The following is a 20,833-nucleotide window of genomic DNA, read 5'->3' on the forward strand; positions in this document are numbered from 1 at the left end:
TTGAAACCTTAAAATCTGTACCCCCATAATATGCCAAAATAAAAAAATTAAATTAAATTAAAAAAAAGAAAATAAGATAAGCCACAGTTATGACACTGCAAAAAAAAAAAAGATGTGCACAAAACCAAACTGTCCAGGTCTCCTTGCAGCACAACAGAGCAGCACGTACATTAAAGCACATCATGGAATCCAGATGCAGCCTTTCACAATGACTGCCACGTTCCTTGTGGGATTTCCTTTATTGGATTTCACAGGATGTGGCCATTGTAAATGTCCCCTTATTACTTACGCACAAAAAAATGCTAATGAGACTCCCCACCCGGTGACTACAGCTTGCGCTGGTTTGGAGGATAGCAAATGGATAAAACTGTTTCCTGGACAAATGTGAACATGCACGGATGTATTGTTCAGATTATTGCCCTGAAATCGTTTTATAATATCACTGAATTATAGTCCCTTGAATCGTTTGGCTCCTTTTGTTAATTCAAATGATGCTGTATTTCACCTCGAGATTAGCACTCCCTGCAGTACAGAAGAAGAAAGGAAATGAGCCAGACAGGAGCAGATGATAAGCAGCTCACAAAAATGGTCATGATCTACTATTCAACGTATGCATATGATTGTCAAATAAAAAGCCTCTTAAAATATTTTTTATTTGTAGCGTCTAAAGAAACATGATAATAAAATGAAAAAGCAAGAGCAATTTTCGTAAATACTTCTCAGCATGTTTTTTTCTTTCAAGCCTCAGTAAAGTTAGTCCAAAAGGACATAAATAAAGCCATAGGGGCAGCTGTTCAGCAGGTGACTGCAGAGACGGAACTAAAAGGCTCTGCTGGAATGTTTTCAAGCCAAAAGCTCAGTTACAGAAAACTCTAATCATGATAATACCATTAACTGGTCTATGATCATCTCCTTTCCACTTCTATTTGTCGAATAACTGCCTTGTGTATCATTCCTATTTTAAGGGTCTAAGATACAGAAAAATGGGCAAATAGTACCTGGTATGATCATGAAGAATGGCCTGTAATCTACGATTGAGAGGACTTAAGAAAATTTTCCCCTAATTTTCCTCCTAGCTGGACTCAAAACAAACCTTGAGCCTCTTTTCATTGTCGGTTGGTTAATCATGCTCAGAGCATCTGAAGTGAGGAGGATTCATGGCCCTTCCTCATCACATGGGGAACCTTAAAGAAGAGGGAAAAGTCACCTTGCCCTGGGACCTGGGACCCACAGAAAGCATGTGTGCGTGCTCTCTCTCTCTCTCTCTCTCACACACACACACACACACACACACAGTCTATTCATATGATAATTTTCTGATCTCGACCTGAAGATTACAAGTGTTTCTTCTGCAACACAAGTTTAAGTGAAACCTTAACTTCTATTCAACTCATTGCACGCTGTAAATCAAGTTTCCTAACTCTATGGAGCTCAGCTCTAGAGGCAGATGAAGAGGATGACTTCTGAGGTATTGTGCAGTGTAATGAGCACATGATTGTAATAATATTAATATGCTTCCTTTTAAAACAAAAATGTATGTGGCATAATACACCTAACAGTAACATATGCAAATTTAAGTGTACAGCTTAATGATTTTTACATATGCATGTATATACATGTATATATATGCAGGTATATATGAACCCACTATCAATTTTCTGACAAAACATGGTGCAAATGAAAGCAACTATGACCTCTGAATCATTTATTAACTGCGTGACCTTAGAAAAGTTACTTAAACTCTCAGACTCAGTTTCTATATCTGTAAAAACTGGATAACTATGGTTTGTACTTTAAAATATTATTATAAGGATTAAGCAGAATAATTTATAAGAGACAAGTACACTGCCCAATAAATTACAATTTCTGCTATTATTACTATGTAAGTGCCAAGCAATTTGATAGTGTAAAAGTCAAACTGAGCCATTATTTGAGATGAAAGCTCTCCAATGTGCATACACCAGATGTGTCCTCGTTCTATTGATTCTCTAGCTTGAGAGAGGGAGATTTGCCTGCAAGCACATTGTAGACCCCGGCAGGTGAGAGAGCAGCTTACCTGGTGGGCACGGGGACCTCAGTCAGGGCGCCCAGCATGACAGCCTGCTGTAGCCGAACAAAGGCAATGAAAGGAGTATCCAAAAAGTCAACCTCTCCAACAAGCACGTTGGAAGCTTCTGCATCACGTGGCAGTTTTTTCATGAACTTATTCTTCAGCTGCATGGGGAGAGCCAAGAAAACACAATTTATTTCCAGAGAGGGAAACAGAAAGACATCCTGTGTATCACTCACAAGAAATTCCTTTATATAAATCTACATGCAACATGTCCTAGCTAGCCACTTTTATGCTGTATTTGACCATTCTATTATAAACAAACATGTATCTGCCCCTTGGATTCAAAAATATTGAGGGTATCATCATATGGTTTACATATAAAACAATGTATAGTAAAACCCCATTCATTTATATATTCATTTACTCACTGAAAACTTATTGAGCATCTACTATGAGACCAGCAATGATCTAAGCCTTAGGGATACAGGGATGGATTGACTGATTACACGCCCTCCTTAGGATCATATTTCCACAGGGCAGAAATGTGATTTAAAGTAGTGGTAAGTACTAAAATAAAATAAAACAAAACAGATAAGAAGGTACTATTTTAGACAGGTGACCAGGGAAGGTCTCTGAAGAAATACAATTGACATCAGGGGAAAGGTACAAGCCAAGCAAAGATCTTGGCAAAGAACATTCTAGGCAAAGAAAATGGCAAATGCAAAGCCTTTGATACCAGGGGGAGCTAGACAGAGGAGTAGTGAAAAGTCATGTGTGGTGGAAGCTGAGGAAGAAAAGGAGAGAAAATAGCAGCAAATGAAGTCGCATTGGAAAGTGGGGACCAGGTGGGAGACCTGGAAGGCCACAATAAGGGGTTGGGACGTTTTAGGTGGGAGTTACCTACCAAAAGTCCAAGCAGAAAGGTAGAGCAGGAAAGGATACACTTGGGAGACCTCGCCAGGTAAACAGTATGTGGGGCCACGGGTCAGACTGGCACAGTGCTGGGTGTGAGTGCAGGCAGGGAAGGGGGCAGGATCTAAACGCCAGGCCGCTCTACCTTTTACAGGAATAGGAGAAGACATGGGTGGAGAACACGGACAAAGAACAGTGGAAAAGAGGAAGAAAACCAGGACTTCACCAACACCTGCGTGAAGAGAGAGCTCAATGAAAGCGTGTCAGCTGAGCCACAGGCTGCTGAGAGCTCAAGATGGGAAGAATGAACCAAGGAATGGGGTAAAGGGGAGGAGAGGTCATTATTTTGAGAAATGGTGCCACCATGGAAGGCTGAGAAATGGAGAGGTTGGTGGAGGTGGGCATAAAATACGGGATTGTTTTTTTAAAAAAACTTTTATATAGAACTCTTGTATTTACAAACAGAATGCAGCTTGGTACCAAATCAAATAACTGGTTGAAAAAATACCATCAAATATATTATTTGGCATAATATAGATAAGTAAACATATATTAAGGCTTGCCAATGTTTTTAAAATTTAATCTAGTTAAACTAGGTGTGAGCCAAAATTTCAGTCTATTAGAGAAATATCATTTTAATTATTGGGGTAAGCCTTTTTTGTTTTTCACAGTCCTCACTCTTTAAACATAAAGAAGAAGGTGATCGGCAGCCCTTTCCTGAAAATGCCAAATATCGTTTCCTGCAAAGATTACCCTGTCACTGCAAACAAACTCCGACCTAGTATCACAGCTGGGGTGTGGCCACAAAAAGGAGAAGCACCCCTTCTAGTGGTGCAGCAAAACGTCCACCTTTAAGTTAATGACTTCCAATATTACCCAGTATGTCCAATGCAAACTGATAGAAGTTTCCAATCCAGTGGATAGCCTAACTTATGTATCCCAGAAGTTGAGTGCATTTCCTAAAAACTGCATTATTGGAAGTGGCTGTAATCTGGACACTGCCTGTTTCTGTTTCTTCACTGGGCAAAGGCTTGCTGTCCACTCTGAAAGCTGTCAGGGTGGGTCCTTGGAGAGCATGGGGACTCAACGTTCCTGGGTAGAGCAGAGTGGACATTGCTGGTGTCCCTCTGAAGGCTATGAACTCAGATATAGGAACCGACAAAGATCCTGAATAGTGGGGGAAAGTCCACAACGAAGTGATCTCCTGTGGTTATGAGACGGTTCAAACGAAAGGCTATACTAACTGGGCCACTGGCCTTTCTGTAGCTGATTTAACGGAAAGTATTTTGAAGAATCTTAGGAGAGTGCATCCAGTTTCTATCATAATGAAGGGCCTCTATGGAATAAATGAAGATGTATTCCTTGTGTCCTAGGAGATAATAATATCACATGTATTGTAAAGATAAAGCTGGCCCCTGAAGGGGAGGCCCGTTTGAAAAACAGCGCAGAAAAGCTTTAGGAAATTCAGAAGAAACTCAATCTGTAAGGTTACTTACAGCTACCATTCTGAAGGTTTTGTTGTGTTTTTTAGCAGCAATTATTTTATTTTGTAACTGTCATTTTATTTTAGCTTTATACTTCTTCACTGAGAAACATTTCAAACTAGCAACAAAATGGAGAAGAATATAATTACAAACTCCTGTGTACCAACCATTCAACTTCATCAGATCTTACCCTTATGCCATGTTTGTTTCGATCTTTATTTTTTGAAAAAAAAAATTCTACAATTGCAATTGAGGGGTGTATCCCACCTCCACTCTGTCACTTTTTCCCAGAGTTAATTGGGGTCATGAAATCAGTGTTTAGTATTCTCATATATGTTTTGTTAAATACTTTGACTATAAATGTATGTAGGCATATACATTATATGGTATTGTTTCTCAAGTATTTAGGCTTTCTATAAATGGTATTATACTTAATGTATCATTCTTTATCTTGCTTTTTTTTTACTCATTATGCTTTTGAGATAAATCCACACTAATAAAAGTAACTCCAGTGCATTCATTTTAAGGGCTGCCTACTATTCCATCTTATGACTATATCACAATTCATATATACATTCTAGTATTTTATAATTGTAAATATTTCTGCAGTGCTATAATATACACCTTATAATTACTACCTTATTACCTCAATATTTGAGCTTCTTTAATGTGTCCCTAGAAGCAGACATCCTGGGTCATAAGAAGTCCCTCCCGGTTTCTAGCTGATCCCTGCTGGGCATGGAGTGGGGAAGGCCCAGCGTGTCCTTCTGTTCTCTACATAGCTACCCTCAGTTTCCCTGTTCCCCTCCTTCGATATTCTCCGATACTCTCCTTTAGTTATTTTCATGAAAATGTAGTTGTTTGCTCTTCGTTTTGGCTGTCTATGTGGTGGGAATAAGCACTGGGGACTTCTACTTGGCCATCCTGCTGATGTCACACGTGTATGTTTTTTTTAATGGGAGCTATTACAGCTCTTTGGAATGTGAATGAAAATGACCTAGCAGAGACAGATTTACGCTGCAGGAGAGATGGGGGATAAAGTCAAAAGCGGTTCAAGCAACTGTGAACTACTGAGGTGGAAGGCTTAGCTTTAGATAGGAACAGTTTATCAATCCTACTGGGAGAAGGCGGACTATCTAGGTACAAACGGGGGTGATTTTGGAGATTTGGCAGGGTGACAGCGAGGGCTTCTGAGGACATATTTTTGCAGTGAAATGTACAAGTAGGCTGATGGTGAGGAGGAAGAGGAGGGTGGAGATGGGGAGGGTTGAGGAAAGAGAAGAAGGTACAAAGTGGTTTTCTTGAAGAGTGAAGGTTGCCTAATACAATCACTTTGAAAGCTTATCTTCTAGGTGTTATTCTTTCATACAACTCGAGGCAAATATTTCAATAATTGTGGAAGGGTAGAGATAAGAATTTTGGAAGACCATTCAAAAGACACAGACTTCTGATATATCTTTCTCATCCAATATAAATGTCCCTCCCATTAGATGGTTAGAAGTACCAGTACATCCAAGATAGATATCAAGAGTGCCAGTAAACTTAATATTTTCTGCCATGGATTATTACTGAGATAGGAAATGGCAGGCATGAGCCAGTTTCCCCCATTAATAAAAAAGTTACACCAACATTTTATTTTCAACTTCCATTTAAGAGTTTTTAATTAGGGAAAGTAAGTGGCATGAGAACTAATCCCTAAAGCTCCATCACCTTCAGTAGCATTTTTATAGAATTTTTCTCTTTAATTTGGTATACATGTAAGAAAAAAGCTGTGAGGCAAAAAGCAAGGAAGTTAGAGCTAAGAATTTAGTGGAAACAGGGGGAAAAAAAGCAAAGGCAAGGTATATATTCTTAGAAGCTAGGAACATGACCACTTCTAAGCAGTAAGGAATTATCCAATGTTTCCACCATTCAACCTCTAAGAAATGCAAATATTAAAAAAAATTCTTTTTATATTTCACAGATATGAAAAGAGTAGCCACGAGAAGGGCCTAAAAAAGTCAAGTTGCCAAAAGTGTTATTATCTAAAGAAGTTACAATAATGAATTTTTCTCTGTAACACAGAGTAAAGTGTGGGGTATGGCCAAGTGGCCCAAACACATACAAAATGATATTGCTAAAATAATCTTCCTCAAACCCATTCCAGAGACAGTTCCCATATCAACACAGAACACGAAGCTCTATAATAATCTGATTTTACTTCCTATTTTCCCCAGGAGACTCCGTGTTCTAGTTAGGCAGGTGACCAGACCATAATCCCCTTCTGTTTTATATACTTAGACTCCTATATTCAGTATCAAAAATCGCCCTTTCCTCATTTCTACCTTTTCTAAACATCCTTCAGACCTCAGCACAAGAGTTTCTATCAGCTTTGCCCACTGCCACGGGAACTTCAAAAGTGCTCATTTGGGAATCACACTCTATTAAGGTATAATCTTTTCCAGAGATTCATGAGAATATGAGCAAAACTGAACAACTATTTTGCACATAATTCAGTTGTAATAAATATTATGAATGAATGGAAGGAATGGACCCTGTAGCACTAAAAATCAGTCCAAAAGACCATAAAATGCCCCCCAAATTTAGAGAAGTTATTGAAGTTCAATCTAGAACCTACTGACAATGTGGAACTTTCACAGCAACTACCTGATGTATAAAACTTGCAGAATATTCCACTGTTGATTATATACTTCCCTAAAGAGTTTTACTATTAAAAGTACTATGGTAACTTTACTGAGATTACTGTACCCACACTAGAAAATTAGGAGTATATTCTTAAGGCCAAAGGAAATAAACTATATTCTATGTGCTCAAACTGTGTTTGTGGAATACTCGTGTTCTAAAAGAAACCAACAGCTATTCTAAAATGCAAATGTGTTTGTGCCTGAGGTACCCACAGAGCTTGGTGCTGGTTGGCTCTTCTCTGTCTACACGCTCTGCCTGGGTGATCATTGAGTCTCATGCCTTTAAATACCATCTATATGCTGATGAACCACACATTTATTTCTCTGGGCAGGACCTCCTCTTCTGAGCTCCGGACTTATAACATCTCCACTTGGATTTCTTGTGTCCAAACTGAGCTCTTCTGATAGTTCTCCCAAACCAGCTCTTCCTGCAGCCTTCCCTGTCTGGTCAATGACAAGTCCATTCTTCCATTGCCCAGGCCAAACACCTTGCTGTCGTCTTCAACTCTTCTCTTTTTCTCATGCCCCATGTTTAAGTCCATAAGCAAATCCTACTGGATTTACATTCAAAACATATCCAGAATCTGACCATTTCTCACCACTTCATTGCACCACCCTGGCCCGTCTTACCATCATCTCTCTCCTGGGTGACAGTATTGGCCTCCTGGCTGGATTAACCCCTCCCACCCTTGCCCAGGTCTATTCAACAAAGCTGCCAGAGCAGGAAAATAGAAGTCGGATCACATCACTCCTCTGGTCAAAACCCTCTACTGGCTGCTCAGAATGGAACATTGCAAAGCTCCCTCCCTCCCTTCCAATTTTTACTTAAAAGAGTTACCTTCTCATCAGAGATGTTTTCCCTGACCACACTAGTTAAAGTTTCAACTCCCTTCTCCCCACAGATACTTCTTACTCCTCTTTTTTCTGATGTATTTTTTCTTCCTGTACTTATCATAATCGAACATATCATACATTTGACTTATTATTTTTTTACTTTTTTATTACACTAGAATTTAAGCTCCCTGGTGGCAGGAATCTTCACCTATTCTATGTAGAGTTGTGTCCTAGTGCCTCAGGAAAAAGGTTCAATAAATATTTGCTGAATGAATAAACGGTGGTTATTATATTTCCATATTTTCCAACAGGCTTTCCTAACTCTCTGCTTACAGCAGTGGATTCAACACATCCCACCAAGGCCACCTAAGTGAGCGAAAGGCCTGGTTATGGCCAATATTAGTAAACTCCTCCCCAAACAAGAAGAATTGGTCCAAAGGATGGATGCATGGCCAGGGACCAAACTCTCTGGGAAAAATTGATACTGAGATATGTAAAAACCCACACTTCCCCTATCAGCTGAGGTTGCTCCCCACCACGTGGAACGGGGTGTCACAGGACTGTACACCAGGAAAGAATGATGTCAGCACCCAGAACGGAACCAACAAAATCAGGAGAGAACAATGCACGACGACAGACACTGTTGAATGGCAGTCCCAGCGCCTGACACCTGCAGCTTCTTCATGCCGTGAACTCCCCAAGAACGCTTCTGTCGCATACGCCTCTAAATGTCCATTTGGGCTTAAATTAATTTGAGGTGTAATTCTGCAGAGCCCAGACACAAAAGTGTATTTGTCAAATAAGTTTGAAGAACACCAGGTTAAACAAATATGTTTCTATAGTATAGATTTTTTTCAGAGTCTTTAAAATGCCTGTATGCCTAGGAATACTTTATCTCCCAGTAGGCACATTATGGTTTGAAATTAGATTAGGAAATGCTACTTCAAATAGAAATTTTCTCATCTTCCATCTAATCCCATTCTCAACTCTACTTATTCTCTTCAAATTTCATGAGTGCCTACAAAGTGCAAGGCCTGGCGGTGGGTAGGTGTTGTAGACAACAGACCCTACTCTGCTGAAGACTGCAGTCCCACGGAGAAGAAGCAAATATAGAAATAGCTGTGCTGAAAGAAGGAATTTAAGTATCATATGAAAGGTACACAGTGCAATGGGAGGTCACCAAACACAGCAATTACACCTAATAACAGAGTTCAAAGCAAGCTCTTCTCTGAGTCAAAGTCTAAAAATCTTTCCCATGATTTTGGCTTATCAAACACCGATTCACATATGTTATCTTTTTCAAGTACCCTAATGATATTTGATAAAGGAAAAAGTAATGACTGAAGTATGAAAACCAATTCTGGACTTACACAATAACTGTGAGCAATAATAAAATACTAAAAAAATTGTAAAGATTAAACGGAAAGGTAAAGAATAGACCCAGGAATTCTAAAGAGCAATAAAAGATAATGAAAACAAGAACAGAATTTAGGGCTTTCAAATCTGGTTGAAAATCACCCAATAAACATATCTGGATTGAATTCCAAAGATAACGTTGCACATTCCTTTCTTATAGATCATTAGCTGCTTTTCCAAGGAATACCCACCCTGGATTTTATGCAGTGTCAACTACAAGAACACACACAGTGAAAAACAAAAATACCTTCAGCCAACTTTGATTTCAGAGAAATGAATTTCAAATGGCTGCCTTGTGGAGCTGCAATCGTTAAAGGAAACTTTGGCTAGCTCAGTGATTTTGTGACATTTTAAAATCTTTACCAGGTTGTAACACCAGCTCTGTGAATCCAGATGTGTGCATTTCAGGTCCCTTGTATGCTAACTAGCCTGTATTCTTCCAGAGTAAAGTCCTGTTATAAGTACTTAGAAATACACAGCTTGCCCCCTGGCATAAATGTTTACTCTTATAACTGCTTAACCTTTCTTACTTCTGAGTGGTTTTCTAACAACTTTCAGCGATCACAGTTTAACATACCAAGGAAGTAGAAATTATGAATGGATAAAGTAGAACAAGTGGACTGATTATAAAAGAGGTAGCCACTTCGGATGATAGGAAAATTATTCAGACACAAGTAATATGCATCTGCATCATACACAGCTAATTTAAAAGGTCAATCTTTCACACTCCACTCAGGTCAGAGTCTCCAGCCTCTTCTATGAAGGGACTTTGCACATTTTAGTTTTTCCATATGGGACCCATCACAGTGTAACTCTAGACAACACTAACTGGCTGGGACGACCACACAAGTAACATCACGTCCTCCTAGTTTCCTCACCAGCGCTCTCAGACCTACAACACCACCTCATAAGTAGGTCCAGGATATTATATTACTTCTCAGTCACCAGGCAGGGATTTAAACTATCTCTTTTTCGTTCCCATTATTAATATGTGTTAAAAATAACCGCATCAGTAATAAAGTGTCATTTATGACCAGAAGTACTCATGGCTTGTATTTTAAATCTGCTTTGTTAGAATATTATCCTGTAGGCTGTTCAATGTCCTTACTATGAATGATATTCCAAAACCATCTAAACTTGGGTACACTTTCTCATTCTTTTCACAAGGCTTCTACCTACTGATACCTCATTCTAGACATTTTCTTTTCTTCTCCATAAGAACGACTTTGTTCTTCCAATGGGTTATTCTCAATTTGTGCTGCTTCATGCCCACAGGCTAACCTTCATTTCTTTTCCAGGGTAAAGAGCTTAGTCCCTGCATTCTTTTTGGTGTTTTCTCCTCTCTACTTTTCTTCTTAGCTTATTTTCTCTTCTTCCTATTAATGTCTCTCTCCATCCTTCCATTGTCTTTGGGAATTTCCACCTTTTATTCTTTACCCACCCACCCCCCAAAAAAACCCTCATAGGTAAGCTCAAAATCATTCTAAGTCGCCCCAGTTGCATGTCCTTCCCCTGCATCTGTATCAGGTATCTATATCAGCAAAGCAGGGTTACTACACCTGCCAGCTGCTTGTGACAGTCTTAGTTTTAGCCTCTTGTCCTGTCATAATTAATAGTATCTCCTTTCATTCTTAAAAGTGTCTTGGTCTAAAAGAAAGATCATATGGTCACCCTTCATTTGAATCTCATCAAGGTTGGCTCTTCATCAGTGCCAAAGGCATAGCTTTGGATAATAATTACATGCCATTGGCCAGGTGCAGTGGTGCATGCCTGTAATCCTAGCATTCTGGGAGGCTGAGGCAGGAGGATCACTTGAGCCCAGGAGTTTGAGGTTTCTGTGCCACAGCACTCTAGCTCAGGTGACAGAGTGGGACTCTGTCTCAAAAAATAATAATTAAAAAAATAATAATAATTACATGCCATGGAACCTTAAGATTTAAGGAACTCAAAAGCATAACAAAGAGCCAAGGTAACAGCAACAACAACAAAAACTTGTGGAGTGTAAACAAATGCATTGAGTAAAATTCATCCCCCTAACAGCAAATATTACAAAAGAAGAAAGACTGAAGTTCAATGATCTAAATATATATCTCAAGAATTAAGAAGGACACAGCAAATGAAATTCAAAGAAAGTAGAAGGAAAAAAATAATAAAAATTTAAAAAGAAATTAATGAAATAGAAAACTAATATATAATGCTGGTCACGTTCTATTTCATAATCTGGTGCATTCACATTGTGAAAACTCATCCGGTATTCATGATTTGTACATATACACACGTGTGTTTGATATTAATAAAACATCCTACAGTGAGTTTCTCAATGAATTATTTCATTGCAAATCTGGCATACATGTAGCACTTCCTTGCCAGGGAACCCTTAAAGGAAATAAAGGATAATGAAAAACTAAAACCATATTCCACAGCCCTAACGCACACACTAAAGACTTTTGTAAAGATCAGAAGATAAGAGGTAAAATACCTAGTAAGCTACCAAAAAAAAAAAAAAAACCAACCTGCAGGCTCACTTCTCTGTGTTTTCTTAGTTTATTCAACATGGAGAATAAGCTTCCTTTTCTCTTCACTTCAGAGGGTACTGCATTCTCTCCTCCTACCATGCCTAAGGCTGAAAGCGCCCGAATGTGTATACCACACCTGACCTACCTACGCCTGCCTTTATCCTCCAATGACAACCAAACCTAATATCCCACAATAACAAAAATATAATGTAACCTAACCAAACAGAACTTCGTTGGGATAAAACTAGCCTCCAACAGGGCTGAGATGAAGCAGGCCACCAAATGCAGCCTTGTTACAATTAATCCTTGGTGCAATTTTCAAACAGATTTGACCCACCAAGAAACTGTATGTGTCCATTTGGAGCACACCTACGTTCTCAAACTCCAGGAATCTGGGAAGAGGGTAGCTGGCGGTGGCAGTGCGTTGCCTACAGTTGGCTTCTGTCGTCTTGTAAAAGCTATCCCTATCTTCCACCCTCCCCACTCCTTCCAGAAGCCCTCTTGTTCCACACATGGAGAAGTATGGGGCTGATCTGAATGTACCAAATTACAATAGTCCTTCTCGCAGGAAGCTATATCTGGGCTGTCTTTGTGGTAGAGAAAGAAGATCCACAGCTCAAGTTTGAGTTCCAAGTACAAAGAGCAGGCCTAGTACAATGAGTCTGTTTTGCTGCCAGGCTCTATCTGACTACCAGGATGAGACAGAAGGCTCTGTCTAGTTCACCAGTATTCTGCTTTGGGGTGTGAAAACAAAAAGGGTTCCTTGGCCTTTGTTTCTCTGTGCACATATTTCCACTGATGATCTTCTAAAGAAAGTCCTGGACTGAGGACAGGGTTTTGTGTTCCTGTATAAACACCATCTTAAACACACCTCAGCATTCCATTTCTAAATCTCACTTTTTTGTATGATTGCCCAACCAGGAAATAGCAGATGAAGCAAAAAGATAAGAACCACTGTTTTCTAAGCTTAATCAGGTATTGCCTTCTATTCCAAGACTATATAAGAAAAATTATCTTAAAACGTTTCTGTTAAATAAGGATATTCTTTACTCATCCCTTAAATGAATTTGTAGGACAGCACTATTTGTGGGGTGATAGAGAAAACCACTGTTTGAAACAAATCAAGTAAAACATTTTTTTTGTTTTGCTGTTAATAGAAGTGCTGATTGTCCTTTACTTTCAAGCTATGATTTAGAAGAATATTTTTAATGGCTAAATTTAAATAGATGCCATTGGTCCAATGTCTAGGAGGACTACAGAGAGCTACTGCTTGATAACCCATATAATTCAAAACTTAGACAACCATGTACAATGTATACTTAACATTTATGCTGCAGTCTGAGATCTCCAAAATGCATAAAAAAATGCAGATAAAGTCATTAAATGAGACAAGATGCCAAAAAACACTATGGCTACATATTTTTACTTTTTGAACACTATTCTACTTTCATTTATTCCATTTTTTAAAAGAAATACAACTTCAAAATGAAAATAGTCCCCTGAGGGTGAAAATTTGATTTTCTAATTTTTACTTCCAAATATAGACATCTCACCACTATTAATGCAAATGATTCTGCAAAGCAGCACATTTACAAATGGCTATTAAACTAAATATAACATTAAGTACAATCCATTAGTTCTGATTTCCTAAATAGGATAAAATTTCAAGTACTGACCTAGTTTAAAAACCAACTTGTCAAAATCTCTGAAGCACATTTTCTTATGTCTCACATTATTTAAAAAAATTGTCAACATGCATATAGCTACTTATGATTTTTAAAACACTTTTACATATGCTATTTTACTTGAATTCTTACAAATAAAGCTTGTGAGAAAGGTATTATTACACCATTTTACAGATGAGGGATATTAAGATTCAAAAAATTCAAGGTTCTCCGCCAAATGCCAAACGCACACAGCTCAATGGCCAGGCTATGACTTGAATCCAGATATTCTAATTTTTCTTACTCTACCCACTTCACTACACTATGAAACCCTTGTACATCTGATGGATAAATTTTACTGCTTAAAGTTTAGAGGCTATTGTTCGAAAATTTCTGAGATTTTTATACAGCATACAGGTATTAACTAAGCATCTACAATGGTTTAGGCTTTGTACAGATAATCTTTAAAAATTGCAATGAGCATATTTTAAAAGTATGTAATAGTATTTAACTACATAAAATAAAAAGGATCAGAGACAGAGGCAAAGGAGAAAACCCAAATAAGGACAATAGTATTTTTAAAAGGACTTAAACAAGAACCTGCAAACTCAAGGTGCTAGCTGAGTTGGGTAATTCTTTAAAAAATTATTTTCCTCTTCACAGTTGTGTCATGAACTCCACTGTATGTAAACACAGGTCCCCTGATCCACGTCTCAAGGAAGAAGACATGAAATACTCATTAATCTATCTGGTGGCAAATTACCTCTACTTGCATGTTCTGCCCTGTCTACCCTGCCCCTCAGATGCTAAATTACACTTATGCCTCCAAACTCTAGCCAGGCCTTCTGGGAAAGGCTGACTCCCCTGGCTCACCCCACTTCCTTGACATTCCCAAGCCCTACCTCTGCAATATGCTTATCACGAGGCATTCATTCGCTAGTTTACTTGCATGTGACTCCCATTAGATTTTAAGTACTCTATAAAAAGAAAACACATATTACTCAACTTTGTTTCCCTAGTGCCTTGTAAAGTCATGGCCTTGCAGTAAGTGTTCAATAAATGTTTGTTAAAAACACAAAATACATTCTTGTGATACTTCACTTAGAAGAGCGGGCTCCAGCTCCATCCAGGATAATACAGGAGGTGCTCGATCGCCATTGTTTTTTGTGGCTGAGTAGCACTCCATGGTACGCACACACCACATTTGGGGAGGAGGGGACGGGTCTATTCACACCTAATGGGCGCAGTGCCACCGTCACCGTCTGACTTGGGCGGGACAAAGGCAATATAAGTAACCTAAACGTTTGTACCCCATGATATGCTGAAATAAAATAATAATCTTTAAAAAAAACCCCACAAAATCCATGTGATCACACCGATGTACATCTTTGTACTCTGCATGGAAACAAGCAAGGACAGCGACAGTTCCACTAAAGGTGCTCCCCCTGGTGGCAGCAAACTTCAGAAAGGTCTCCGGTAAGAAGCAAAGGGCCTGTACTGGTTCCAAAACTTAGGACCCTTATGTGCATGGAGATTTTTATAGTATTCACAGATGACATTTTGTATTTCTGAGATATCAACTGTAATGTCTCCTTTTTCACTTGTGATTGAGCCTATTTGGCTACTCTTTTTTTCTATTTCTGATTAATCTAGTGAGAGGTCTATCAATTTACGAAGCCAAAAGAATTCTAGAAGAAAATGTTGGAAAATCCCTTCTAAAAATAGACCTAGACAAAGAATTTATAAAGGGCAATCACACCAACAACAAAAATAAATAAACGGGACTTGATTAAATTAAAAAGCTTCTGCACAACCAAGGAAACAATCAACAGAGCAAACAGACAACTGACAGAATGGGAGAAAATATTTGCAAGCTACACATCCAATAAAGGGCTAAGAACCAGAATCTATACAGAACTCAAGCAAATCAGCAAGAAAAAAAATCAAATAAATCCATTAAAAAGTGGATAAAGACATGAACAGAAGCTCTTCAAAAGAAGACTAATAGCCAATAACCATATGAGAAAATGCTCAATGTCACTAATCATCAGAGAAATGCAAATCAAACCCACAATGAGATAACACCTAACCCCAGTTGGAATGGCTTTTATCAAAAAGTCACAGATGCTGGCGTGAATGCAGAGAGAAAGGAGCACTTATACACTGTTGGTGGGACTGCAAACTAGTGCAACCTCTTTGGAAAACAGTATGGAGATTCCTCAAAGAACTAAAAGTTGATCTACTATTCGATCCTGCAATCTCACTACTAGGTATTTATCCAAAGGAAAAAGAGTCATTTTATTAAAAAGACACTTGCACTAGAATGTTTATTGCAACACAATTCACAATTGCAAAGATGTGGAATCAACCCAAGTACCCTTCATTTAATGAGTGGATTAATAAAATGTGGTATGTGTACACCATGGAGTTCTACTTAGACATAAAAAATGGATTACTACATTTTGCAATAATCTGGATAAAACTGGAGACCATCCTCCTAAGTGAAGTATCACAAGAATGGAAAAAACAAACACCACATATACTCACTATTAAATTGGAACTAACTGATCAGTATTCGTGTGCACAGATGGAAGTAAAACTCAACAGAAACCATGCAGTTGGAAAGGGGTGGGAGGATGGTTGAGATCATACCTAACGGGTACAATGCTCACTATCTGGGTGATGGTCACACTTATAACTTTGACTCAAGCAGTACAAAAATAATGCATGTAACCAAAACATTTGTGCCCCATAATGTTCTGAAATTTTTTTTAAAGGGGCAAGAAAAGAAATCACAAAACCTTAAGATCATATGCCCCTACTAATTCACTGTTTTAAAAAAGAATTCCTGCTGAAGTACCTGAAAGTACTACCCTCCCCTGGGATTTATCAGTGAGATTTTGCAAAAGTGTCCTGCTTTGGGAGAATAGCTGTACACCGAATTCCTTCCTGATTTAAGATTCTGAATTTCATGTTGGTAAGAATGAACTCTAAAGGCACTATGATTACCAAGAGGCACAAGGCCTTTAATAATAACGTTTAAATCATTAATAGTAATAATAACAATAATTTTAACATTTTTAAATCAGTGATCTCTGGACAGACACTGGACCAAGAACTTGCATGCATTGTCTTATTAAATCCTCACCACATTTCTAGAAGTTATTATTGTCTCCATTTACCCATGAAGAAAAGTGAGATTTAGAGATAACAGTAGTCCCTTCTTATCTGAGGTTTCTCTGTTAGCAATTTCAGTTACCTGAGGTCCACCGCAGCCCAAAATAGGTGAATACAGTGCAATATGATGTTTTATGCACATGTAAGAGAAAGACAGAGACCACATTCACGTAGCTCTTATTACAGTCTGTTGTTATAATTGTTCTACTTTATTAATACAGTTATTGTTGCTAATCTTTTTTTTTTTTTTTTTTTTTTTTTTTTTTTTTGAGACAGAGTCTCGCTTTCTTGCCTAGGCTAGAGTGAGTGCCGTGGCGTCAGCCTAGCTCACAGCAACCTCAAACTCCTGGGCTCAAGCGATCCTCCTGCCTCAGCCTCCCGAGTAGCTGGGACTACAGGCACGAGCCACCATGCCCGGCTGATTTTTATATTATATATATTAGTTGGCCAATTAATTTCTTTCTATTTTTATGGTAGAGACGGGGTCTCGCTCAGGCTGGTTTTGAACTCCTGACCTTGAGCAATCCGCCCGCCTCGGCCTCCCAGAGTGCTGGGATTACAGGCGTGAGCCACCGCGCCCGGCCTGTTGCTAATCTTTTATTGTGCCTAGTTTATAAACTTTATCACAGGTGTATATGCATAAGGCAAAACATAGTATACAGAGGGTTCAGCACTATCCGCTTTCATCCACTGGGGGCCTTGGAACATAGCCCCCGCGGATAATGGGGACATGTACATAATTTAACCAACATCACAAAAGTAGGAAACACAGAGCAAAGATTCCAACCAAAAGGCTTTGGTATCCAGAGTCCAAGCTTCACCCTGCTCAGCTTGCTGTTAGCCAGTTGTCTAAATTCAAACAGAGATAGAGAAGGAGCTTTGAGATGAGACAGGGCAAAAAGGAAACTTCAGTTCTTCCCGTTACTAGACGTGGGACCAAGGGCAAATTACTTCATTTCTTCACACGGAATTTGCGCATCTGTAAAATGAATTACTATTTTGTGGCGTTGTTAAGAGGAGTCAATGAGGTGATGTTTGAAAGTGTTTATGCTCAATGCTGAGTAGGTAATAGGCCTCTCGATAGATGTGTTAAGTGGAGTAATATTATTAACATAAACATTACCCGGAATAAAGAAAGCATTGGTGGAGATTGGATGTTGAAGGAAAATTGGAGAAAAACTGAAAGGCTGAGCTCACAGGACTTGTTGAATGCCTGGATAGTGGGGGTGACGGAGCAGGGAGAGTCTAGCATGACACACAACACAGGAACTTGAGTTCTCCAAATGCCTAATGCTCACTAACCTCAAAAGCAAATATTTCCCCAATATTGGCAATTAACAGATACATCAGTGAAACTTCGTCTAGGTGCTAAAAATATCCGTGCCCTAAAATCTTCTTTTATTTTAACTTACACAACAGTTGCTGAGAAGACGACAGAGTTAACTTCCACATTTAGCTTCTTCATCTGCAAAGTGAGGCTGATGATCATGTCACAAATTATAGATACTATGTAAAAAGCTCCTAGCACTCTGCCTGAAATAGCACAGTAGATATTCAATAAATAGTAACAATAATTATAATCGCATTAGAGTTTTCATATCATCTTAGAAAAAAGAGAAAGGGGTGACTGGAAAAATACAATTTTTCTCTCCCAAAGGAATAAAATAAAATGTGGCTAGTTTACCACCACATTTAATTCTGATATACAATCTTCTGGATTTTAGGAAGAAACCTCTTTCCACAGTTTGTGTCATGGACTTAAAAACACATAGCCATACAGTAAAGGACCTCCTTAGGTAAATTAATTCTACCACCTGTATAGATGCATGTGTAACTTGTGAAGATTACAGAGAGATCCTCCCCATGCCAAGGCTACAAAATCAGATAAACTGAAGGCGGAAGTGAGTGTGGGTGGTTCAGTCCAACTATATTGTAAAACAAATATAATTCCTCTTGATAACTGTACCATTCTCAGTATATGATACATTGCCTCAAAATGACATGCTTGTCCTCGAATGACATGTGCAGCAGGGAAAAGAAAAAAGCCAAAACATGAAATGCTTTATTTCTAACTCTGGCCCTACCTATTAATATCTAAAAAGTGCTATCTATTAACAGTCTTCTCTCTCCCACCCCTAAAAGAAAGGTCCTAAACATAGGGTGTCTTTCTGCTCCACAACCTCCAGTTGCCATTAGGAGAGAAAGGATGTGGGAGACACCAAAGAAATGAAGTCAAAACAAACAAAAATTAACATTATGCAGTTAGTGACTTCAAGAGAAAATTATAGTTTAAGGGGAAATATTTCATGTATATTCTCTTCTGTGCACATCCCAATCAAGGTAGCTGATAAAAAGCAGGCTGTTCCCTTAAAAAGTGCAAGGGACACAAGAGGAAGGGTAGGAACGTAGGCAACCAAGAGTTAAAATTTAGTGGCTTCACGAACTCTTATGCAGAATGCTTTTCTGGTGCGGGAACTGAGGAAACACAGTGCCCTGCTTGTCCCAGCCTTTGCCCCAACCCAGTGCAGTCCAGGAACCCAGTGAAGCTCCACCCTGGGCACCAGCTGTACCTCGGAGCCTCCTCGCATCCCCCACTGTCCTCACCTGCAGGTGCCCTCGCTCACAACAAATAGGAGACGGCCGGCTCTTATCGAGGTACAGAGTGGCAGTTCTTACCTTGGGGTTCCTGATTGGGGTCTAGGGGGTGCACAGACACCTTGAAATTATATGCAGCTTGTTGTGCCCATGTGTTATCAAGCTTTTTTTCTGGCGAAAACACCCATCACTCCATCACAAACTCAAATGAACCCTTGACATGGAAAAAGCTTAAGGACCACGGCATTAGATGGTCTTTGAACTGAAAACGTGCATAATGAAGGCCCCGACTCCGTTCCTATGTAAGGTTCAGAGCATTATACAGAGTTCACACTGGAAGGTTTCTGTGACCCAGGGGATGGGAAATTGGGGCTTTCGAAGCACCAGGGGGAAGAGACAGACCACCACGGTGGAGAAAGGAGAAACCACCCCCCTCCTCCAGATGTGGGTTGCTGGCAAGAGTTTGCTCCCCGGTTGATTCTGAATCGGAGGACTCTGGACTGGAAGAGACCAGGGGGCCCAGTCCTGGCTCTACTGGGCGCAGAGACGCTAAATATGTTCGAGGTCACACTCCTGGAACAGAAGCAGGTGCCCGAGCCCCCTCCCTTTCTGTTCCCACCACACCACTGGGACAGAAAACAACAAAAAGACTCATCCATTAAAATATTTTTTTTAAAAAAGCTATTGAGTGAATGTGGTTAAATGCAGTACTTATTTACTCATCACATCAAATATGGCAACAAAAATCAGTCTGTAAAGACAAAAAGTAGACAGAGCTCTTAAGACCTGTGTGGGCAGGTGCTTTAATATCTGCTAATTTGGAGCCTACTAAGAAATTGTCAATAAAATGTCCAGCTGCAGAGAGACAGTCGAGGTAAAGCACACCATCTACTGCCTTTCAAATGGCTGCTGGCAGTTCTTTGAGAATTCAGTACTATCAGCTGGGAAACATTTAAACCAGGTCCTTCCAGGGCTGAGATATACAAGAGACCATATGGCCCCAGCAGAACACTTCAAACAGGCAGCTGTATGGCTATAATTAAATCTGTAGTAGTCATGCTATTATTTATTTAGCAGATATTTTTTAACGTACCCTTCATGGAGGTCTCTGAGAACATGTACCAAATTAGAACAATAGAGAACACTGAAGAAGCAGAAAAAAAGGAATTGAGGGGAAAATAAGGTTCTGGCATAAGAGCAGGAGACAACTGTACAGAAGTTTCCCTGAGAAGTTCTCCATTCTGACTGAGCCACGAGTAGGTTATGATCACTTGACTGACAGGAATATTGACCTGAGGGTCCCTTCGCTCCTTTGTTCCAGGTTACAATCTTGCCAAAGTCCTGCCTCTTAGGTTGGAATTCACACATGCTATTCGACATTCACTAAATCAGAAAATCTTAAAAGATCTCAAAAACCAAACCATCTAGTACGATATCCCACTCGATGAGTATATTCCTAACATTCCTAACGTGTACCATTTGCTTCTTCTTGAACATT

General features: G+C 39.2%; 1 protein-coding gene and 1 pseudogene across 13 annotated transcripts in view; one reads left to right on the forward strand and one right to left on the reverse strand.

Moving 5' to 3' along the window:
- SLC4A4 (solute carrier family 4 member 4) overlaps window positions 1-20,833 on the reverse strand; it is a 427,648-nt gene that overhangs the window by 106,009 nt on the left and 300,806 nt on the right. For all 13 annotated transcript variants that reach the window (XM_012785922.3, XM_012785920.2, XM_012785923.2 and 10 more), the window contains one exon: window positions 2,057-2,214. In XM_012785922.3, coding sequence (XP_012641376.1) covers window positions 2,057-2,214 — 158 coding nt within the window. The remainder of the gene's footprint in view (window positions 1-2,056; window positions 2,215-20,833) is intronic.
- On the forward strand, window positions 3,134-4,451 carry LOC142864714 (L-lactate dehydrogenase A-like 6B; annotated as a pseudogene).

The sequence above is a fragment of the Microcebus murinus genome, chromosome 26 (assembly GCF_040939455.1).
Source record: "Microcebus murinus isolate Inina chromosome 26, M.murinus_Inina_mat1.0, whole genome shotgun sequence".
Classification (NCBI taxonomy): Eukaryota; Metazoa; Chordata; class Mammalia; order Primates; family Cheirogaleidae; genus Microcebus; species Microcebus murinus.